Source organism: Delphinus delphis, chromosome 2, assembly GCF_949987515.2.
Source record: "Delphinus delphis chromosome 2, mDelDel1.2, whole genome shotgun sequence".
Lineage (NCBI taxonomy): Eukaryota > Metazoa > Chordata > Mammalia > Artiodactyla > Delphinidae > Delphinus > Delphinus delphis.
This window is the reverse complement of record NC_082684.1, coordinates 87894689-87920415: the sequence shown is the minus strand read 5'-3', so window position 1 is coordinate 87920415 and position 25727 is coordinate 87894689. Positions and strand designations below refer to the sequence as shown.

At 36.4% G+C, this 25727-nt stretch overlaps 1 protein-coding gene across 2 annotated transcripts in view; it reads right to left on the bottom strand.

Annotated features, from left to right (window-relative positions):
- CTDSPL2 (CTD small phosphatase like 2) overlaps positions 1-25727 on the bottom strand; it is a 68303-nt gene that overhangs the window by 34733 nt on the left and 7843 nt on the right. For both annotated transcript variants that reach the window (XM_060005149.1, XM_060005150.1), the window contains exon 2: positions 15065-15274. In XM_060005149.1, the coding sequence (XP_059861132.1) occupies positions 15065-15250 (186 nt within the window). In that variant the 5' untranslated portion in view covers positions 15251-15274. The remainder of the gene's footprint in view (positions 1-15064; positions 15275-25727) is intronic.

Below are 25727 nucleotides of genomic sequence, written 5' to 3'. Positions count from 1 at the left end.
AAACAAACAGAATTAATACCTAACAGTAGAAGAAAACACAGAAAAAATCTGACAGTCATAAGAGTATTTATTAACGTTATTACAATACACAAATATAATTACAGCATCCTCACAATTCAGATTCTTTCCCCAGGGTCCATTAAATTTTCATGCTACTGAAATACTGAATCTCACAATGTGGTCTAAGTTTCCAGCAATTTTCCTTACTTTTAGAATTACTCAAAAGAACAGGGGTCATTTCCTTGAGCGAACCCCACTGGAATTTGCTGGCATTATCACATAGTCCCAAAAATGACACAAAATTAATAGGGCCTGCCACTGCCACACACCTAATGTCAATTCTCAAAATGTCCAAATTAACACTAAGGAGTCTACTCCTTAACAAAGCTCTCTATTCATTTCCTTATATGGGGCAAATCCACATGACCAGTTTACACTATTTTTGCAATATAGACTTATCATAGTTTGACTTAAAGATTTTTTGACTTTACAGTGATGTGAAAGCAATACGTATTCAGTAGAAACTGTACTTAGAATTTTTAATTTTGGTCTTTTCTCGGGCTAGCCATTTGCAGGTACTATATACTCTTGTGATGCTGGGCAGCGGCAGCAGTGAGCCACAGTGAGCCACAGCTCAAAGTCAGCCACTTGATCATGAGGGTAAATAACTGACACACTTATAACCATTCTGTATCCATGCAACTATTGTTTTTCGCTTTCAGTATTCAATCAATTACATAAGACATTCAACACTTGTGATTTTGCCCAACTGTAAGCTAATGTAAGTGTTCTGAGCATGTTTAAGGTAGGCTGGGCTAAGCTATGATGTCCATCCAGTAGGTTAAGTGTCTTAAGTGCATTTTCAGCTTACAACATTTTCAACTTACAATGGGTTTATCAGGACTTAACTAAAATATTATACTCCATGCAATAACCTGATTTTTCTCCATTTATACATCCATCTTCCTCATCTGTACAATTTTTCTAGAGTCATCCATCACATGAGCAATCTTCTTCCATTACTGTAATACTGGCCTATAATTCCTTGCTGTTCTAAGGAAAGTACCCAAAATCTTTTGATAAGGATTAGATTTTTCCACAACAAATAATAATACAGTATACTACTATGCATTTTCTGTAAGTTGAATATTATTATTTCTGAAACAAACCTTGATATTGTAAATGGTCCAAATTACAATTCCCTACCAGGATCAAAATAGAAAAAAGATAATACTGTATCATCCAATACAGAATTTTACATTTACTCACCAGTTTCTCTAATTTTAGGTAGGTTCATCAAAACAATCTCATTAGCACAAAATAAAGCCTCAGTGATCCACAACATAATTCCTCAAATTTTTACTGTTTATTATTCCCCTGCATTTAAAAATGATGAATAGGAAGCCTCAAATCCCAAACACTGGATCTTTATTACAGGAGAATTATAGGGGCTCTTTTTATAAAGTCCTTCAAGAACAGAAACAATGCTGTAAAGCCTCACTACACTAAGCTCCAACATTTTCTTGAAGTTTCTTAGTACATCTGGTATAATGTAAATACATACATACATTCCTGGAAACTTTGCACTCTGCAACCCTAAAAATAACAAGGCTTATGGGGAAAAAAATGGGTCCAGAAGGGTAGAGAGAGGTACATTGGGGCAGATCAGCCAATGCCCCTGTAACTCTGTAACCACAGCACTAAGAAAACCAATGATTGGAACCTCCAGAGAGAACTTGCACACCTCAGTTAAGCAGCTAAGAGCAGCTGAAATGCTTCCTCAGAGCTTAATATAAAGGTATTAGAAGCAAAGAAGTAGAGGGGCTTCCCTGGCGGCGCAGTGGTTGGGAGTCCACCTGCCGATGCAGGGGACACGGGTTCATGCCCCGGTCTGGGAGGATCCCATATGCCGTGGAGCGGCTGGGCCCGTGAGCCATGGCCACTGGGCCTGTGCGTCCGGGGCCTGTGCTCCGCAGCGGGAGAGGCCGCAGCGTTGGAAGGCCTGCGTACCGAAAAAAAAAAAAAAAGAAGTAGAAACGAGGGTTTATGGGAGCTGAGAAGTGGAGCTTTAAGCCAGGAAGACTGCTAAAATGGACAAAAAAGGAAATGCAAACTGCCATATGAAAACAAGAGTCCCTGCTAGACCAGGGTGTACCTCTCTGAAAGGGAACCCCATACACAGCTTACCACTTTTAATTAAAAACTCTGTGCAGTATAAAATTCTACCCCCATTATTCAGGATCCCCCTGTCCAGTTTAGAAAAAAATCACGTATAAACCAAAACCCACCCATGTTATACTGAAACTACTTCCCTATTTACCAATAGTATATAAGCTAACTGATAATATGCAGGTGCCCCATATAACAGAAAAGGTTATACTGTGGTCAATTGAGAATATATTCAAATACTTGAGCTTATATCTCTAAAGAGAAAGAGGAAGCTGTTAAGATCAGGATTCAAGGTCTGCAGTCATTGACAATAAAATTCCACCCTTCAGAATAATGCATTCAAATGTCTGATGATGCTCCAATTCTGAAATGTGTCACCAAATCCTACTCTTCCTTAAACATTCAAGTATATAATTTGGGGACATTTTTGGATATAGTATGATTTTTAGAAGAGGAACTAGGAAAAACAAGATTTCTACATTACTGTACATTTTTAAAATTTAATAACCCTACAATGTCTTGTCTGGAATTTGTATTTTTCAAAGTTGCCTCTTAAGATAGGCTTTTAAAGGGAAAATCTTGGGAAGGTCGTATTCTTAAATCTCTGAATCTCAAAGGAAAAATACAGAGAACTAAAGAGGCAACAAAACCCCAAAAGCCAATTTACAACAAAAGCAGGAAACAAGGTTTCTCCCCCAAACTCCAAGCAGATGAGAACAAACCAACAGTCATAACACTGGAGTAACCATCTGTACCAGTGCAGAAGAAAGCAAAGGAATGCAACATGGCATGTGACACATCTGAGAACAGGAGAAGCCCCAAATAGCTAACAGGCAGATATTCAATTGAAAGCATGGCAGGCCAATTTAATGACAGCAGATGAAATAAGAGGGACTTTCCTGGTGGTCCAGTGGTTAAGACTCTGCGCTTCCACTGCAGAGGGTGTGGATTCGATTGGGGAACTAAGATCCCACGTGCCGCGCAGCGTGGCCAAAAAAAAAAAAAAGAAAAAAAAATGCACACGAGAACAGACAAAAATTATACCTTTATTTCAAAAAAGACAAAAAAAGTTAAGAAAGTGATATGACATATACATCAGAGTTAGAAAAAACTCAGTAACAGAACAAAATAATTAGAAATGAAAAAAAAAATTTTGGAAATAAAGACTAAACTAGAACAGACATAGAAGTGAGTAAATAGAATAGATTATGCCTTTAAGAGAAAGAGAAGGTAAAATGGGGGAGGGGGGCTGGATTTTAAGACACCAAAATGTGTCAAGCACTGAATATGGACAAAGAAGATCCAACAGACAGAAAACAGTAGGCCGAGACGGAAGCCAAAACAAGAGCATATCAGAAAGTTTTCCTCAAATAAAATATCTGAAATTACATACTGAAAGAGTACACTAGTTTATTTATTTATTTATTTTTGGCTGCAACCACTGCGCAGCTTGTGCAATCTTAGTTCCCCAACAAGAAACTGAACCTGGGCCCTCGGCAGTGAGTCTGGAGTCCTAACCACTGGACCACCAGGAAATTCCCAGACTATACTGTTTAACTAAAACTATCAACCCCAAAAAACAACTACCAAGATCCTAAACTTAACAGAATTTAAAGGAAACAAATCCTTTGGAGAACAAGGCAAAATCCATTTATCTACATAGGGAAAATTAGAGTACCATCAAACTGTGAAAGCAATGCTTTTTATGCTGGAAGAAAATGGAATAATATTTTAAAAAATCAAGAAGAGAAACTGTGAGACAAGGATTTCATATTCAGTAAAACTGATTTTTAAGCACAGAACTCAGATAATAGTGCCCATGAGTGCTTTGTGTGGCATCTACCAGAAATTGAGCTTTCAACAACAAAAATGACTACAGATCATAACTAGAGGACTGAGGATAAGCATTAAACATACAGAACACATGTAGAACCTGTGTAAGATAAATGAAGATTAAAAGATAGTATGTAGGACTTCCCTGGTGGCGCAGTGGTTAGGAATCTGCCTGCCAATGCAGGGAACACGGGTTCGAGCCCTGGTCTGGGAGGATCCCACGTGCCGCGGAGCAACTAAGCCTGTGAGCCACAACTACCGAGCCTGCGCGTCTGGAGCCTGTGCTCCGGAACGGGAGAGGCCGCGACAGTAAGAGGCCCGCGCACCGCGATGAAGAGTGGTCCCCGCTCACCACAACTGGAGAAAGCCCTCGCACAGAAACGAATACCCAACACAGCAAAAATAAATCAATACATACATACATACATACATACTTTATCAGACCACATGTTGTAATTAAAAAAAAAAGATAGTATGTAATGGCTACAGGCTCAGAATATATAAACTGTTAAGAAAAATTGGCAAGAGATAGTAAATATATAAATTTTTTAAATTGTTCACTTTAAAAACATTCTGAGACAGAAAAGCTAACAATTCATTTCCAGCTGATCTTCACAAGAAATAACAAATGAAGTTCTTTAGGCATAAAATAAATAATACCAGATGGGATCCTAAATTTGCAATAAGGAATGAATACCACTAAGGCAAATCTATGAGTAAATACAAAAGATCTTTGTGTTCAATATTTCTACTGTGCCTTTACTGTCTTCAACACTAATACCTGCTATAATCTCTGTAGTCTCATTATGATCCAATAAATTATTCTGAAGTCTCAAAGTTTTATTTTTTTTTCTCTATGTATATACGGAAACATAGTAAGAGTACTCTTGTTTTGCTTTGCAATATTATTAAATTTGGTTTTTAAAATTTCACCTAAAACAGTTATTTTAGAATTTAGTAACTCTTTTTAAATAAAAGAAAATTTATAATTTATAACTAAGAATGGATTGTTGGATTGAAAACTGGAGCTGGGCGACTTGTAAATTCAATCCATTACTGCAAGTGATAAAAAGAAACCGACATAGAATTCTCTAACTCATGAAAGGGGGGAATATACTCTAAGAAATAACTGAACGAAACTGTAAATCACAAATGAAAATATGATAAAACTAATGTCCCTTTGGCTGTAAAATTAAGTTGTCTTATGCAATAGAACATATTCAAATAGAATTATGGTGCCGATTCAGTTGCATTTGAGAACAATCATTCCGTTTTAAAAACAGAAACTCAATATTTTAAATGTACACATGATGAGATCTTTAAAAGCCAAAAAGTTATAGTTTTTCAAACTTAAATTACAAAACCCAATGAGATATCTTAAAAAAGTTATCATATTGCATTGTTCGAAGAAGTGTACATAACTTATGAGAGACTTATAAACTCTTGCACAGTAGTTTGTGCTGAAGCCTGCTCAATAAAAGTCGATAAAAGAGGGACTTCCCTGGTGGTGCAGTGAATAAGAATCCACCTGCCAATGCAGGGGACACACGTTCAAGACCTGGTCCGGGAAGATCCCACATGCTGTGGAACAACTAAGCCTGTGCGCCATAACTACTGAGCCTGTGCTCTAGAGCCCACAAGCCACAACTACTGAGCCCGCAAGCCACAACTGAGCTCACGTGCCACAACTACTGAAGCCCACGTGCGTAGAGCCCGTGCTCCATAACAAGAGAAGCCACCACAATGAGAAGCCCCCGTGCTGCAACAAAGAGTAGTCCCCACTCACCACAACTAGAGAGAACACGCGTGCAGCAACAAAGACCCAACACAGCCATAAATAAATAAATATATAAATTATGAATCTGGAAGGTCTTACCTTCCAGATGAGTGTATGTTTAAAAAAAAAAAGGTCAATAAAAGAAACAGGCACTTCCACTTTCTCATGATAAAGTAAATCACTGAATTAAACACTTAACTGTAAATACAGAAAATGAGTTAAAATCTGGTGTGTTGAATTGTACTTTAGCCTTACTAATGTGGTTGGACTTTCTGTTTTGACTGTACTTGTCTGATACTAGTATCAACTAATCATCAAAAATTGTCTTTACTGTGAATGCATGATAACAAACACAAGTGGTAAATTATTTTTTTACATCTCAATTTATCCTAGAATAACTTGTGCCAAAATTTGCAATGACTGTGCAAAAAAAATGGTTTATAACTACTGCCACCTTAGCACAAATCAAGGCACTGACACCCAATAGTTATTTTTCACTGCCATGCACCCGCATGGGGGGAAAAAAGCCAGCTCTACTTAGGAAGGTCCATGATGAAGCTGTAAAATTAATTAAATCTCAACCCTTAAATATGTGTTCAATTCTGTATGACAAGATGGGAAGTACACACAAAGCGTTTCTGCTGCAAACTGTGTTTCCACAACTGTCTTGAGAAAAAGCATTTGTGTGACTGAATTGTAAGCTGAATTAGACCACTTTTTCTGATAGAAAACTATCTTTACTTGAAGTAGATTATTTTCTGAAAAGTGAACAAAGCAAGCCTGTCACTTCAAGAAAAACCGATACTTCTTGCTGCCAACAATAAAATTTGAGCATTCAAGCAAAAACTGAGATGTTTGAAAACTTGGACAAAGCACCATGAGACTGACAGCTTCCCAATACTTAAAGATTGTTCTGTTGAGATCAGTGGGGTTGTTCAGAAATGTGATTTTTAAGTATTAAATAATGAACTATGTCAATGTGGACACATATGTGGAAGATCTACATAATTCAGGGAACCAATATTTTCCAAATAATCAGTGCATGATGTTACAAAATCATATATAGATAAAAGATTCATTCCAAGCGCAAGACAGACCAATGAAAAGATCATTGTAGTGCTCTCAAATTCAATCTTGGAACAAGAACTTAAGATACTACACAATTTGTCAAGTTTTGGTATAATATCTGCAATTATCTACAAAGAATATTAAAATACTCTTCCCTTTTCTAAATACATGTATAATTTTCTTTATATGCTTCAATGACAACAAACTACCTTCTATGAAGCTTCGATTAAAGAGCTTTATAAAACTGTAATGTCATGTTTCCCACTAATTTCCTTTTTGTCTTTAGAAAATAGTTAAAATATTATTTGTATCAACATGTAGGGTTTAGAATTATAATTTTGATATTTTCAAAATTCCTCAGTTTTAATATCTAATGAGATATATTGACAGATATAACCCACATAAACAAATGTTCTTTAGGGTTTCTAATCATTTATAAGAAGGTTAAGGACCCGAAGTTCAAAAGGTTTAAGAACCACTTGCTCAAGAGGCACTACTAATGAAATCACAAGAGAAGATTTTAAAAGTCACCCCCAACAAATGAGAAAAAAATTTAAGCTGGAAGGTGGAGCTGACAAGTGAGAGTCAAAGGGTCCAGAGTTTCTTTGGGGAATGATAAAAGTGGTCTAAAATTGACTGTGGTAATGTCTGCGTAACTTTGTGCATATACTAAAAGCAACTGAATTTATACCTTAAATGGGTGAGTTTTATGGTATGTGAATTGTATCTCAATAAAGCTACCATAAAAAAACACACATATATCATATAATCCAGCGATGCCAATCTTAGTTATTTACCCACGTTTAACCTAAATATATGCCCACACATGGATTCAAGACCGAAATAGTCATAGCAACTTCATTCATGATAGCCAAAAACCAGAAATAATCCAAGTGGATAACAAATTATGACATGTGGTATACTCATACAACAGAATACTACTTGGAGTACAGGAGAGGGAGGGGATAAATTACGGATACATGCAGTAACATAGATGAATCCAAAAACTTTATGTTGAGTGAAGGAAGCAAGACATGTTATATTCATAGGTCACTCTAGAAAAGATTTATACAATCTATAATGATAGAAAGCAAATCAATGGTGTTTAGGGTGATGCTGTGAGACTGCAAAAACTCCAAGGGTACTTTTTGGTCATGGGTGTACAATTCTGTTAAAATTCATGAAAACATATACTTTAAATCAGTGTGTCTTATTGTGTTTCATTATACCCCATAAAGTTAATTTTTAAAAAGTCAACATAGGAGAAAAAGTGGAATTCTAAAAGATAACTAGTTCATCAAAAAGAAGGCAGGATAAGAACAGAGTAACAAATAACAAATGGGATAAACACAGAATAAATAACAAGATGGGAGACTTTAAACTCAACCATATTAATAACTACATTAAATGTAAACAGACTAACCATGCCAATTTAAATATAAATACACGGTGGAAAAAGGTGTATCATGCAAATGGTAAGCAAGAAAACTGTAGGGCTTTATTAATATTAGGCCAAGTAAAACCTCAAGGCAAATAATATTACTAGAGATAATGAGGGACATTTCACAGTGGTAACAAGAACAATTTACAACCAACAATCATAAATGTGTATGCACCTAACAGAGCTTTGAAACACATGTAGCAAAACTGACAGAACTGAAAGACAAGGTAGACAAATTCACAATTAAGAGTTGGAGATTTAAAATAAGACACAGAAAACTGGAGTATTATCAACTAACTTGACCTGATATTTATAGAACTGCACTAACCAATTCCAGAATATGCATATTTTTTCAAATACATAAGACATTCACCAAAATAGTCTATATGCTACAAAATATCAAGACACCAAAGAAATGAAATCATACAGAGTATATTCTTGGATAACAATAATATTAGATTAGAAATAAACAATTAGAAGATATCTAAGAAATGCCCAAATATCTGATCTGGAAATTAAATAACACATTTCTACATAATCTATGGGTCAAAGAATAAATCACAAATAAGGTAACAAAAATATAGTCAGAGGACTTCCCTGGCGGTCCAGTGGTTAGGATTCCGTGTTCCCAATGCAGGGTGCTCGGGTTTGAACCCTGTTCGGGGAACTAAGATGCACCGCATGACACGGCCCCCCCCCAAAAATACACACACACACACACACACACCCCCACACACACAGATATAAAATCAGAATGTGCAGGAAAGCAGTACTTTGAAAATCATAGCTTTAAATACTTGACTTAGAAAAAAATTAAGGTGTAGTATTAATGACCTAAGCAAGGGGCTGGCAAGCTACAGTCCAAACGCCAAGTCCAGCACATTGTTTTTGTATGGCCAGCAAACCAAGAGTAGTTCTTATATTTTTAAATGGTTGGGGGGGGAAAGAAAAGAACGATAATATTTTATGACTCACGAAAATTATGACGAAAATCAAATATCAGTATACAAAGTCATGCTCATTCATTTATGTATTGTCTACAATGGAAGAGTTGTGTAGTAACTGCAATTACAGACAATATAGTCTGCAAAGCCTCAAGTATCACTTATCTGAAATATTCACAGGAGAAGTTTACTAATTCCTATTCTAAGCTCCCACTTCTATGAGTTAGAAAAGTAGAAGTAAATCAGATAAAGTAGAAAATAGTAAAAATAAAAAGTAGAAATCAATTAAACAGACACTGGAAAGAAAAGAGAAAATGAACAAAGACAGATGTTGGTTCTTTGAAAAAGTAATGAAACTGATAAAGCTCTAGGAGCAAAACGGATCAAAACAAAGATAAATCATAAATTATTCACATCAGGAGTGAAAAGAGGAACATATCATTACAGATCCTGCAGACATTATTAGGTTAATGCAGAAATACTGCAAAGACTTTACACCTAAAAATTTGACAACTTTGATGAACAGACAAATTCCTTGGAAAACACATGACCAAAACTGAAGAAGAAATAGAAAAGCTAAACAACCCCATATATATTAAAGAAATCAAATTTATAATAAAAGCTATTCCATAAAGAAATCCCAGTCACATTCCAGAAATCCCTCTCCAGAATTCATCAGTGCATTCTACTCATAATTTAAGGATGAGATAATACTTAGTCAACACAAGTTCTTTTAGAAAAAAAAAAGCAGCAGAGGAACAGTTCTTGACTTGTTTTATGATACCAGAATAATCCTGATCCCAAAATCTTAAAGCATTACAAATCAAAACTACAGACCAAAACCCTCATGAACACAGATGTAAAAATCCTTAAAAACAAACCCAGCAGCAAATCAAATCCAGCCATACAAGTTTGGTTTTCCATTCAAAAAAATTTATGTTCTACTCCACATTAAAAGAGGAAAATCTGAAGAATATCTCAATAGATACAGAAAAGTCTTTGATAAAACTCAACAACATAATAAAATCTTATAGCAAACTAGGAACAGAAGGGAACTTCCTCAAACTGATAAAAGATAACTACGGAAAACATTTAGCTAACATCATACCTAATGTAAACAAACTCTCTTCCCCTAAGATCAGTAACAAGTGTTTGCTCTCACCACTTCTACTAAACAATGTACTAGAGGTCCTAACCAATGCAATAAATGAAGAAAAAGAAATAAAAGGCCTAAAAATCAGAAAAGAACAAGAAAATTATGGTTATCTGGTATATGATTATGTATGTATAAAACACTATGAAATCTTAAAGAATAGAATGATTAAGTGAATCTAGCAATTTCACATAGTACCTGGTTAATATAGAAAAATAAATTATATTTATATATATTAGCAACAAACAGAAAGTAAAAACTTTAATGTATTACATCATTTAAAACAGCATTGTAAAACATCAAATGTCTAAGAATAAAACTAATGAAAGGTGTGTAAGACCTTGATATTAGCAGGAAAAAATTAAGAACACCTATATTAACATAGAGATATATCACGATCATGAAGTGGCAGACTCAATATTGTTAAGATGTCCAGTCTCACTAAATGATCTACATGTGATACAATCTCTATTATAATTCTAGTAGGCTTTTCTGGAGAAACAGACAAGCTAATTCTAAAATTTACATGCAAGGGGACTTCCCTGGTGGTGCAGTGGTTGGGAATCCACCTGCCAATGCAGGAGACACAGGTTCGAGCCCTGGTCTGGGAGTGTCCCACATGCAGCAGAGCAGCTAGGCCCGTGCTCCACAACTACTAAGCCTGTGCTCTAGAGCCCACGAGCCACAACCACTGAAGCCCACACACCTAGAGCCCGTGCTCTGCAACAAGAGAAGCCACCACAATGAGAAGCCCACGCACCACAATGAAGAGTAGCCTCTGCTCGCTGCAACTAGAGAAAGTCCTTGTGCAGCAACAAAGACCCAATGTGGCCAAAAATAAATAAGTTAATTAAAAATAAAAATAAACGGTAAATTAATCTAGTTGTTAAAGAACTCATCTAGAAAGACGTTCTTTTACACAAACAAATGAGATTTAACTCTGGAAGGAAGAAAATTCCCAAATATAACTATGAAGCTTAGTAATACAAAGGTTAAAGAGAACAAAGTTTTCATCTAATCATGTTTTTCACACTAAGGAGCACAACCCATCAGTGGATCATAAAATCAACTTAAAACATGAAAATCACCTTTAAAAGGAGAATGAGAAACAACAGCATAGAAAAGAAAAATCAGAACACATTAAGTATGTTAAGGGTGAGTTTTGTTTCATATGTATGAATGTAGTATAGAAGATGTTATTTCTTTCTGTGGATCATAGTTAAAAGATCTAAAAACACTGATTTATGTAACAGGAAACTGATGACTCCTAACTATGACAGTGTAACAGTATTTAGGTAACAGAGAAAAAGACCATTTTGTTATGGGAAAACTCTAGAAACCACCTATTTAGAAAGGAATAGAGAGATCACTGGTACAAAGCAAATACATTTTAGTTGTGAGGTCTTCTTTCACTTCAAATATATATTAGGAATCTCATCATGCTAAAAGCAGAAAGACTGAGTATGAACACTTCCTGAGTACTCTTACTGACAATTACATAATTCTGAAATGAGAGAAGTGGTAGATCCTTGAATCATAAAATCTAGATCTGAAAGACATGAGAGATTTCATTCATTCTATTACAGTCTGAGTTGTGTCCCCTAAATTCCTATGTTGGAGCTCTAACCCCAAAAGCCTGAAAATGTAGTCATACTTGGAGACAGGGCCTTTAAAGAAGTAATTAAAGTGGGATCATTAGGATGGGCCCTAATCCAAATATGACTAGTGCCCTTACAAGAAGAGATTACAAAACAGACAACACATACACCAAGTGGCAACCATATGACGCCACGGCAAGAAGGTGACCATCTGAAGTCAAGGAGCGAAGCCTCAGAAAAAACCAACCTGGCAACACCTCATCTTAGATTTCAAACTGCCAGAACTGTGAGAAAATAAATTTCTGTTGTTTAAGCTACCCAATCTGTGATATTTTGTTATGGCAGACTATTACGTACCCTAGTAAACTAATACACACCTCTTAGATGAACAACATATGTTTAAATTATCTAAATACTCTCATGGCTAATTTATGCCAAGTTAGGACTAGAATACAGATTAAAACTTATAAGGAAAATAAAAATAGGTCAGTGAGAGTAAACTGGCAAGAATACCAGCAGCCATTCAAACTGGAAATCATACAGTAAAGAAGAGCAAAAGAGTTGGCCCATATGCAGAGACCAAGTTTCAAAAAGCCAGACTCATAAGACAGGCATGAGAGCAATGTCAGACACCTTAGAAGAAAGACAACTCAAAGAGAAAGCAAGAAGACTTGTCTATAAAGTTCAATTCTAACCACATAACTTTAAAAGTCCAAAAGAAGAGAAAGGAAAGGTACCAAAGAAACCAGTGGCTGCATAGGGAGTTATCTAGCTAACTTGGATTTTAAAAGGACACTTGTAGAAATAAGAGAAGCAGTCTATCATCCACTCAGAAAGACTGAAGACAGAGGATGATGATACATGCAAAAAGTACTAGGGAAAAAAAAATTTCCTAGAAGAAGAATAAGCCTCAAGCTTTGAGCTGATGATAGAATATAAATAAATGACAAAATCAGCAGCATAGAAAGACTCAATTCTTATTTACTTTCATCAAGAAAGTTTTCAATCCTTACACAAGACAGGTGATGCTATAAAGATATTATCTAGCTGCTTTGAGACAGAATGGTATAGGAAAAAGAGCACAGATATCAGAGTCAAATTGTACCTGGGTTAAATCCCAGCATTGTCACTTATTGGAAAGGCAGTAGTGCATATTGTTAAATAATTGACAACAATTACTATAGAAAAACCCTGAGTGTTTTAATTGACATGGGCAAAAATTTGCTGACCAACAAAGAAGATCTAAAACTACTAAAGGAGAAAAAAGAAAGCATGACATGATATATGATATAATATAATATAATGCCACATTAGTAGAAGTATGTCCAAATCAACGGAAATAAATATGAACAGAAGTCAAAAGACATAGGAAAAACCAATGTTCGCTTCTGGTTGTTACCTTTCATGAACAACAGAAAAGGGTGACCAAGGTGGTGATCTATATCATATATGTCATATAATGAAAACTAGAAATATTTAGCCAGGACAGTGACTGAGGGTTTGTACTTGCACATGAAGAAAAAGAACCTATGAAAAAGTAAAGGGTATGGGCTTCCCTGGTGGCGCAGTGGTTGAGAGTCCACCTGCCGATGCAGGGGACACGGGTTCATGCCCCGGTCCGGGAAGATCCCACGTGCCGCGGAGCGGCTGGGCCTGTGAGCCATGGCCGCTGAGCCTGCGCGTCCGGAGCCTGTGCTCGGCAACGGGAGAGGCCACAGCGGTGAGAGGCCCGCATACCAGAAAAAAAAAAAAGAAGTAAAGGGTAGGTATATTTTCTTCAAGATAAGGAAGAACTTTACAACATTTAGAAGTGTTCAGAGAATGAACTGACATACAGTGATGTTCTCATCAACAGAGGCTAATGATAACCCATACGGAATTTAAAGATTCAGGAATTCATGTTTCTGGAAGGAATTTTATCATTGTTATACAATAATACTAGAATACTTCTAGGCTCATGTAAATTAACTCAAAGAAACTTAAAAATTACATTTAAAATTAACAAAAGAAATTTTACTTATATTATTAGAAAAACAAAATAAAACCACCAAAACGAAAAAGAAAATTCTAACACAGAATACTTCTAAATCTTGGCCAATGGTTCACAATAACTAGGCTTTTTTAGTTCTATGATGACAAAAATCTATCACTATGAATAAACCGTCACATTGATTTATTTTTCTACTTATCAAAGTGACAAACTTATATTATAATAAGAAATTTATCATATATATAATAATCCCAAGAAAGAACATGAGTAGGCAACAGTGATAACAAAATCTACATACAATGAATGATAATAACATTATCATTAATGCATTAAAATTTCTCAAAATGCTTTTCCACCTGTTTGCCATCCAATCTGAAAACAACTCTGAGGCAGACAAAGCAGTTAGTATTAGTCCCATTTTACTGTCTTCCTGAGGCTAAGAGGGGCAAATGCCTTTCCTCAGATCATTTAAGTTGGTCCAGAGTATGAAGTATGAATCTAGAGCATATGACTCCTGGGCAGTGTCCATTCTTTCTTTCTTTCTTTTTTTTTGGCTGTGCCACATGGCTTGCGGGATCTTAGTACCCCGACCAGGGATTGAACCTGGGCCCATGGCAGTGAAAGTGCCAAGTCCTAATCACTGGACCGCCAGGGAATTCCCCATTCTTTCTTTAATAACTTTTGTTTTCTCATCAATGAATAATACATTTTCATTGTACAAATGTTAGAATTCAGATAGATAAATCATCTCCCTAATTAGACAATGTATTAACAAGAAACTTTAACTTATCTTTGAAATGAAAAAAAATGGAAGTAAAAGAAATAATTCAAGTAAATAAGAAAAAATTTATTTTACTTCCCATAATTCTAAGTTGAGAAAACAGAAGGCTAAGTGGATCAGTTAAGTAGAATAAATAATGTTTTCTTGACCGACCATTAAATATTTTACATGTCAATACTCTTAACACCAAAATGTAGACACATTCCCTTAAATAGGGCTCTAGCAATATTAGATTTCTCATCTTTACATGCTTAAAGAAAACAACCTAAACTTCATTTTTAATGATATAATTAAAAGGTAAAACCATTACTTTGGGTGTGCTTCCTTTAATGAATTTTTTAATTGAAGACAACAAGCCAGTTTCATTCTTCGGTGGTTTTTCTCCTCCTGAAGGCAGGCTATCATCAACCTCTGAATATTTCCTCTTTGCTCTGGCAGTGCGTTGTGTTTGGATTTGATTTGATTGCTGAGAAGCTTTCCGTGTTCTCAGCCTCATCTTTTATGGGTGCCACATGTAAAACTATAAGAGAAAAATAATACAGGTTATTAAAATTAAACCTAGCATACCCATATGTGCCCAGCTTATATAATAAAAATATCTTGATTAAAAAGAAGTCCAGGTCTATAAGGGATTGAAATAAAAAACTGACATTTTATTTATTTATTTATTTTGGCCATACCACACATGACTTGCGGGATCTTAGTTCCCCAACCAGGGGTTGAACCCAGGCCCTCAGCAGCGAGAGTGCGGAGTCCTAACCATTGGGCCACCAGGGAATTCCCAAGAAACTAACCTTTTAATTGAAACGTGTAGTGCTTTGAATTTTATTACATTCTCCCAAATAACCTTCCCACAACTTCTGAAATATTATATCCTATGATCTAATAGAGCGTGCATGTTCCTTCCAGAGCACTATGCTGCCTCCACCCATGCTGACTTTATCATTCATTTAATCACTCATTCATTCATTCAACAAGTATTTATTGGGCACTTACCACATTCTAGGCACTGGGCTAGGTAAGTGCCTAGTAAAACAAGATAGAGAAGGTTTTTACCCTCTGGAGCTTACAATGTAGTGGAAAAAACCCTTAGTCAATGAATGAATTAATTCCATGAGCACAATTCTAAATACCAACAAGTATACAAGTATCAATATAACAAGAATGACTGGATCATTCTGTGGTATTTGATGTTACCATATGTAATGATCTTTTTTTTTAAGTGTTCAATTCAGTGACATTTATTAATTTGCGGTGTTGTCCAACCATCACCATTATCTATTTTCAGAACATTTTCAATCACCCCCAGAGGAGACCCCATACCTATTGGCAGTCAATCCCCATTTCCCCCTGCCCTTAGCCCTAAGCAACCACTAATCTCTTTTCTGTCTCTATGGAGTTCCCAATTCTGGACACTTCATGTAAGTGGAATCACACAATATATGGTCCTGTATAACTGTTTCTTTCACTTAGGATAATGTTTTCAAGGTTCATCCATGTTGTAGCATGTATCAGTACATTATTCCCATTTACGGCTGAGTAATGTTCCATTGAATGGGTAAGACTACATTTTGTTTATCCATTCATCTACTGATGGACATCTGTGTTGTTTCTACCTTTTGGTTAAGTGTGAATAGTGCTGGAGTGAACATTCATGTACAAGTTTCTTTTTGACCACCTGTTTTGAGTTTTATTGGGTATGTAACCAGGAGTGGAATTGCTGGTTCATGTGGTGATTTTATGTTTAACATACTGAGGAACTGCTGTTTTCCACAGCAGCGGCACCATTTTATATTCCCACCAGCAATGTACAAGGTTTTCACTTTTTCCGTATCCTCACCAACACTTGCTACTTGTTTATTTTTTTATTATAGCCATTTTAGTGGGGGTGAAGTGGTATCTCATTGTGGCTTTGATTTGCATTTCCTAATGGCTAATGATGTTGAGCATCTTTTCCTGTGCCTGTTGGCCATTTGTTTGTAATGACCCTTTAAATACCAAATTCACATCAGACAGAAAATATGAGGCCATCGATTTGAACTCTCTCATTTCACTGATGAGAAAATTAATGGCTGGCAAAAATTGTCCCAAGACTTAGAAGTAGTTGAGAACATTCCCTGAATTATAATCTGTGAAATAGAATACAAAAACTACTACACTAATAATTGAGAGATATTAATTAGGTCTAATCCTACTTCAATCATAGCTAAGCCACTTAAATATTTTTTCACCTGTATAATGAATACATTATTCATCTTACCATCTTGATGCTCAAAATGAAGAAGGAATTAGAAAAGCTATAAAGTGCAGAGAAGAGTAAAACTACTCACAACAGTGAATGCATTAGCAAAAAAGTCTAACCAGTTAAGCACTCTAAACTCCTAAAGGTGAAGAAATTCTTGGCAAAGAGTAGGGTCTTCGCAGACAAATTAGGAAGCTTAAGAAGTCGTGTCTTGGGCTTCCCTGGTGGCGCAGTGGTTAAGAATCTGCCTGCCAATGCAGGGGACATGGGTTCGAGCCCTGGTCCGGGAAGATTTCACACGCCATGGAGCAACTAAGCCCGGCACCACAACTACTGAGCCTGCGCTCTAGAGCCCGTGCGCCTAGAGCCCATGCTCCGCAACAAGAGAAGCCACCACAAGAAGCCTGCGCACCTCAACGAAGAGTAGCACCTGCTCATCGGAACTAGAGAAAGCCCGCGGTGCAGCAATGAAGACCCAACAGAGCCAAAAACAAACAACCAAAAAGTCGTGTCTTTAGTAATGCAACACAACAGTCACAGAAAAAAAGTTAGGACCCCTCCCTTTTTTAACATATAGAAACTACACACACACACACACACACAATCTACTCCAACAAAAAAGTCCCAACCTCAAAGGCTTCACCAGAGGAGTCCTAAAATATCTTTCCAAACAACCATTTGTTTTTCATCACCAAGTAGTGTTCAGTTTTAAGCTGTCATCCCCAAATAAAACAAATACTGCCTTTTCTCCTAAAGAGTCAATGTTAACTTCTAAAGGGATTTACTCAAGGTATGTATTATTTACTTAAATAACTCTATTTACAGTGTATAAATTTGTCTTGATTCCTTTGTTCTTCAGCACAGCACTCCTTAAAAAGGAAAATTCCCATAAAGCAAATGCATGGGGTAATTTTTCAAAAAGAAAGTTATTTGTATTCAATTTCTTTAAAAATCTGTAAAATTTTTTTTTAATATTTTCAAAAATACCTATGGGTGAACCTATCTTAAACCCAGAATCTTTAATGGAAATTTAAAAATTTTATGAAATAATATCTTCATATAAAGTAGGTCTTAAAAGACTAAACACATATAGCTAGTTCAGTCCAAGGGGTTCAGCTCATTAAAATTTAAATATTGGTCACCTGCTACCAGTATGGTAATAAAAGGATAAAAATGATACCTCTTCCCATGAGAATCAAAAAGTTTAACAGGTTAAGGATAGATACACATCATAGTGTATATATAAAATGCTAGATCACTCTTCATGGAGAGTGAAGATTTTAGGAAAGCTTAGGAGAAAAGTCCTCTGAACTTAAAAATAACCAGTCACTGGAAAGAAAGACAAGAGCATTTAAAGAAGGAGGCTGAAATGTAGAGGGTTTTAGTCCATTTCAATAATGAGTTGTAAAAGGTATACTTAATAGTTCTAAAAGGGCTGGAGCAGTCAAGCCCTCATGAACTTTTGAAACTGACCATCAAGACTAAAATCTTACAAAGTATGTTCCTTGACCACAATTATAAATCAAAAACAAAAGAAATCTTAAATAGTACCATATACTTGAAATTTTTTAAATTTATAAATAAATCATGAGTCAAACAAGAATTCACAAGGGAAATACAAAATATTTTGTAATGAAAATTAACAAAAAGAGAGCACATCAAAATTTCTGGGATGTAATAAGCAGCACTTAGAGGGAAATTATAAACATACACGTACCTAACAACAGAGTCCCCAAATATATAAAGTTAAAATTGTCAATCAAAGTGAAAAACAGGCAATTCAACAAGAGTTGGAGTCTTTAATACTCCACTTTCAAAAACGGATAGAATAACTAGACAAAAGATCAATAAGGAAACAGAAGACCTGAACGATTCTTGAGACCTAAGAGTCATATACATAGAACACGCCATCCAACAACAGAATACACATTCTTCTCAACTTACAAATGGAATATTCTCCATGAAAGACTACATGTTAAGACACAAAACAAGTCTCACCTTTAAAAGAACTGAAATCGGGTCTCCCTGGTGGCACAGTGGTTAAGAATCCACCTGCCAATGCAGGGGACATGGGTTCCAGCCCTGGTCTGGGAAGATCCCACACGGTGCAGAGCAACTAAGCCCATGTGCCACAACTACTGAGCCTGCAATCTAGAGCCTGCATGCTACAACTACTGAAGACCACGCGCCTAGAGCCCGTGCTCTGCAACAAGAGAAGCCACCACGATGAGAAGCCTACACACCACAATGAAGAGTAGCCCCCAGTCGCAACTAGAGAACGCCTGCACACAGCAATGAAGACCCAACACAATCAAAAATAAAATAAATAAAATAAATAAATAAAATAACTGAAATCATGCAAGTATATGATCTCCAACCACACTGGAATTAAATTAGAAATCACAAGGAAGGAAAGTTGAGAAATTAACAAATGTGCAAAAATTAAACAACAAAGTCCTAAATAAACACTGTGTCAAAGAAGAAATCACAAGGGGAATTAGAAAATACTTCACAATGAATGAAAACAAAAACACAGCACACCAAAACTCATAGCATGCCCCTAAAAGCAGTGCTCAGAGGACAACTTATAGCTGTGAAGGCTAATATTTTTAAAAAGACCTCAAATCAATAAAAAAGCCTTCTAGCTTAAAAAACCAGAAAGAGAAAAGCAAACTAAATGTAAAGCAAGCAGAAGAAAGAAAATAATAAAGAAATAGAACAAAAATAAATCAAACAGATAATTTTTTTAAAAACAATGAAGCCTAAAGTTGGTTCTTTGAAAAGAGCAACAAAATTGACAAATCTTTAGAACTAGACAAGAAGAAAAGAGAAAACTCAACCTACTAAAATCATCAATGAAAGAAGTGACATTAATACCAACTTCACAGAAATAAAATGGATTATGAGAAAATACTACGAAAAACTGTACAGCAACAAATTAGATAACCTAGATTCAATGGACACATTTTTAAGAAGACACAACTAAAATGACTCAAGAAAAAACAGAAAAAGACTCATAACAAGTAAAGAGATTTAATTAATAATAAAAAAATACTTGCCACAAAGAAAAGTCCAGGACCAGGTGGCTTCACTGGTAAATTTTACATAATGTTTAAAGAAGTAACACCAATCTTTCTCAAATTCTTCCAAAAAATTGAGGAACACCTCCCAACTCAATCTATGAGGCGCATTACCCTGATACCAAAGTCAAACAAAGACACTACAAGAAAACTACACATCAATATCCCTTAGGAACATAGACAGAAATATCCTCAACGAAATACTAGCAAACCAAATCCAGCAGCTTAATAGAAGGATTACACACCATGACCAAGTGGTATTTCTCTCAGGAATACAAGGGTGGTTTAATATGAAAACTAATCAATCTAATACACCATATTAAAAGAATAAAGGAAAAACTCCACACAATCATCTCAGTTGATACAGAAAAAGTATCTGACCAAACCCAACATCCTTTTCCAATAAAAATACTCAACAAGGGGCTTCCCTGGTGGCGCAGTGGTTGAGAGTCCGCCTGCCAATGCAGGGGACACGGGTTCGTGCCCCGGTCCGGGAGGATCCCACATGCTGCAGAGCGGCTGGGCCCATGAGCCATGGCCGCTGAGCCTGCGCGTCTGCAGCCTGTATTCCGCAGCGGGAGAGGCCACAACAGTGAGAGACCCGCGTACCGCAAAAAAAAAAAAAAACAAACCTCAACAAACCAGGAGTAGAAGGGAATTCTTACCCAATAAAAGACATCTACAAAAGCCCCAGAGCTAACATCATACTTCATAGTGAAAAGCTAAATGCCTTTCCTCTTACGACCAAAAATAAGACAAGGATGTCTACTCTCACTACTTCTATTCAACATTTTACTGTAGGTTCTAGTCAATTAAGCAAGAAAAGAAAAGAAACCTATGTCAGAAAGGGAAAGTAAAACTATCTCCTTGTAGATGAAATGCTCTTATACAAAGAATAACTATAAAAGCAATAACCATAAAAGGAAAAACTGAATAAACTTGGCTTAATAAACATTAAAAATTTTCTGTTCACCAAAAGACACCAGTAAAAAAAAATCAAAAGGCAAGCAACAAACTGATGCAATATTCATAAAACATGTATCTTGTAAAGCACTTGTATGCAGAATACAAAGAAATCCTAAAACACAACGAAGACAAACCAGTAGAAAAAAATGAGCAAAAGATTTGAGAAGATATTTCATAACAGCTAGATAACTTGCCACAAGCATATGAAATGATACTCGATATTATTTATTATCAGAAGTGTAAGTTAGAAACATTAATAGCATACTAATCCGCATCTACTTGAATCGTAAAAAGTATTGTACAAGACTGACAACAATAAATGGTAGCAAGGATGTAGAACAATGAGGACTCTCATATTTTGCTGATGGGAATGTAATTTTGGTAAAAGTTGAGCACTTTCTAATAAACAACACATAGCCCTCTGATCCAATAATTTCATTTCTAAGTTTTTAAACAAGAGAAATATAAACATGTCCACAAGGTTCTTTTACCAAAATGTTCCTGGCAGCTTTATTTACAATAGCCCCAAACTGGGAACAACGAAAATGCTCAGCAACAGAAAGATGAATATTGTGGGTTTTGCTTTGTTTTTTACAGTGGAATAATAATCAGAAACAGAAAGCAACAATTACTAATATCATCAACAACATGAAAGAATCTCACAGACACTGAGCAATGGCAGACACAAAAGAGTATGCATTTGGTGATGGCATTAAAAAGGCAGAGGCAAAAATAATCTAAGGAGAAAAAAAATCAGAATAAAAGTTGCCTTGAGGAAAGGAAATGTCCTATATTGTGATACGGGTGTAGATTTGTCAAAACTTACAGCTAAGATCTATGTATTTCAAAGTATATAAAATTTACCTAAATAAACACCTATAAAAAGTTCTTATGAATAACAACCAACCAGGTAGGAGTGGGTGGAGGTATAGATCAAAGAAGACAGACAAAGTGTTAATAACTACTAAAACCGAGTGATGGTTATATGGAGATTCACGATACCATTGTTTACTTTGTGCATATGTTTGATATTTTCCATTAAAAAATAAGAACAAAAATCCTGACTATGAGAGCTACTGACAGGGTTCAATACGAGGAAACTGCCGAATAAAGTCAAAACAGAGTAGGACAGAATCAAATGAGAAAAGCAAACAGAATACTAGAAAAAGACGGAAAGAGGAACATAAACTAAGCAATCTCAGAGAGCAGTCCTCCATATTTTCAAACACTATAAGAAAACAACAGAAAGTTCCACTTAAGCCAAAACCTATCTTTAACCAAAGCTCCTTCTAAAAGTTTAGGAAAACAAATTTCACATTAAAAAGTAACAGAAATCAGACCAGAGCCCATATAGTTATCATAAGAAGAAGAAAAAAAAAAGAGAAGCAGAATAAAATCCCTAATTTCCTACAAACAATAAAATTACAAAAAGTAACCCCATAAAGACAGATCGCAACTATAAACCACTTCCAAGGAAAGGTTAAAACCACTAATATAAGAACAAATTTAACTGGAATTCAGGGGGGTGGGGATAAAGTGACAGAAGTCAGAAAAAAATTAAAAAGTAAAAAAAAAAATTATTTCATAAATGAAGACTAAAGAAAAAAGAACAAAGAAGTAAATGAACACAACAGATAGAAAAAAGAAGACATATTTCTAAACATTAAAAAAATGCAGATTCAAGAAAAACTGATCAAATATTGAAGAGAGTCAAAGATCAGACACTCAAAAGTACAACAAGAAAACTTTCCAGAAACAGAAGTCTGAAACCATGTATTGAAAGACACAGACATGAGAATAGCAACCCAGAAAGACAAATACCAAGACAGTCTAGTATGAGCTACTAGAACTTTAAATTACTGAATTTTAAGAAATGGGGGAAAAATTCTTTGGACATATAGGCAAGATAGACATAGGCAAACTTTTTCTTACAGAATCAGAGAGTAAATATTTTAGGCTTACAAACCATAGGGTGAAAGTTATATGAAATTCAAATATCAATGTCCAGTGTCCACAGCCATGCTCACTGGTTTCCAAATTGTCTATGGCATTGCATAGCATAAGCAGCCAAAGACAATATGTAAATGAACAGACATAGCTGTGTACAAAAAAAGTGTTTACAAGCACAGGCAGTCAGCCCATGGGCAGTAGTTTGCAGACCCCTGATTTAGGCATACACTAAGTGACTTTATAATGGACAGAATATGAGACTATTCTAAATTTTTCAATAGCAACGCTTTATGCCAGAAAAAAATGGAGTAAAATATTTAAAATAAAATAATCAAGGAAAGAACATGTAAACTGGCCTTCCCTGGTGGCGCAGTGGTTAAGGATCCACCTGCCAATGCAGGGGACATGGGTTCAAGCCCTGGTCCAGGAAGATCCCACATACTGCAGAGCAACTAAGCCTGTGCGCCGCAACTACCGAGCCTGCGCTCTAGAGCCTGCAAGCCACAACTACTGAGCCCACGCGCCTAGAGCCCATGCTCCGCAACGAGAAGTCATCACAGTGAGAAGCCTACACATCACAACGAAAAGTAGCCCCCACTCGCTGCAACTACAGAAAGCCCACATGCAGCAACTAAGACCAAACGCAGCCCCACCTCCCGCCCCAAAAAAAAGAACATGTAAACCAAGGATTTTACATCCAACAAAAATAACCTGTAAAGGGACTTACCTGGTGGCCGAATGCCAATGCAAGGGACATGGGTTCGATCCCTGGTCCAGGAAGATCCCACATGCTGTGGAGCAACTAAGCCCGTGAGCCACAACTACTGAACCTGAGCCCTAGAGCCCGTGAGCCACAAGTACTGAGCCCACGTGCCGCAAGTACTGAAGCCCATGCACCTAGAGCCCACAACAAGAAAAGTCACCGCAATGAGAAGCCCACACACAGCCCCCCTCGCCACAACTAGAGAAAGGCTACGTGCAGCAACGAAGACCCAATGCAACCAAAAATAAATAAATAAATTTATAACCAAAAAAACAAAAGATAACCTGATCAGCCCCATATCTAAAAAAAATTAAATTGCAGGAAAAGTCTCCAACATAGAGAATTCCAGACCCAGATGACTTCACTGGAGAATCCTACCAAACATCTTAATAAAAACAAAACAAACAACAAACTCTTCCAGAAAACAGAAGGGAACACTTCCCAACTTATTTTATGAGGCCAGCATTACCTGACCAAAACCAAAAACAATACATACCAATTGGGCCAAGTACTGATCAGAAATTGCCTACATAATATCTGCAATAGTCTAATTTTATTACCTAAACATAAAATATAAAAGGAAGAGTTTTACACATACATATACAGCCTCATCTTGCTAACTCTACTACTTATGTTAGAAATTAACAATCCTCTAGGTTCTTTAGAGCTCCATTACTAGATAAATTCTTTTCTATTACCAGTAAAAATAAAATAATACAAGTAAAGATTGGGAAATGAGTACATCAGGGAAATAAATCTACTACTAATGAATGAAGTAGATACAATTTAAGTAGATTACATCACAAAACAAACATAGCAATGGATGCAACAACATTTTAAGCTTAAGAACTCATGACATTGGGGGGCGAGTATATAATGTAAAACATTTCCACTTTTCAACATTTGAACCAGATCTCATCTCAGGAATAGAAAAAGCTGATTGTTCAGCAATTTAAAACCAAGCAATTAAGTTTGCTTTCTATGTATCTGCAGCCCAGCTAAAAAGATTGGGCGTGGGTGCCTCTTCCAAATTGCAACATTAATTCTTCTAGCTTTTGTATCATCTATAAATTTCAGACTATCATCCAACAGCTTTCTCAACACTTTCACTCTGCACCTCAAATTCAACTTACCCAAGGCTGAATTCACCTTTCCTATCCCACCCCTATTCCCAAACCTGCTCTTCCTTTTGTATATTTCCTGCTGTATTCCTTTTTAGTTCCCTGAGCAGGGATGGAACCCGAGCCTCCTGCATTGGAATTGTGGAGTCTTGACCACTGGACCGCCAGGGTAGTCCCCCTACTATATTCTTTTTAAATAAAATGAGCTCAGCTTTTTTTTTTTTTTTTGGCTGCATTGGGTCTTCGTTGCGGTGCGTGGGCTTCTCATTGTGGGGGCTTCTCTTGTTGTGGCTCTAGGTGTGTGGGCTTCAGTAGTTGTGGCATGCAGGCTCAGTAGTTGAGCCTCGTGGGCTCTAGAGTACAGGCTTAGGAGTTGCGGCACACAGGCTTAGTTGCTCCGCGGCATGTGGGATTTTCCCGGACCAGGGCTCGAACCCATGTCCCCTGCATTGTCAAGCGGATTCTTAACCACTGTGCCACCAGGGAAGTGTCCCCCGCCCCCCCGGCTCTACTATATTCTTAATCACAAGTAATCTGCCTAATCAATGAAGCCAGAAGCCATCCTAAACACCTAGTCATTCTTCCCCTCCCTTGTCCCCTACAATCACCAAATCCTCATGATTCTACCTCTAAAATATTTCTCAGTCTTCCCCCTTTAAATCCATCCTCTGCACTCTACAAATCTGCCTGTTCCATCCCACGAACTCTCTTCAAAATAAAGACTAAACTCTAGCAATATATATAAAACCCTCCAAGATCTACCTCTCCAAGTCTTTTTCACTGCTATTTGCTGCCTCACTCTTTGCACTCCAGTAATAATAGTTTCTTGCCCACACTGCTGTATCATGCTT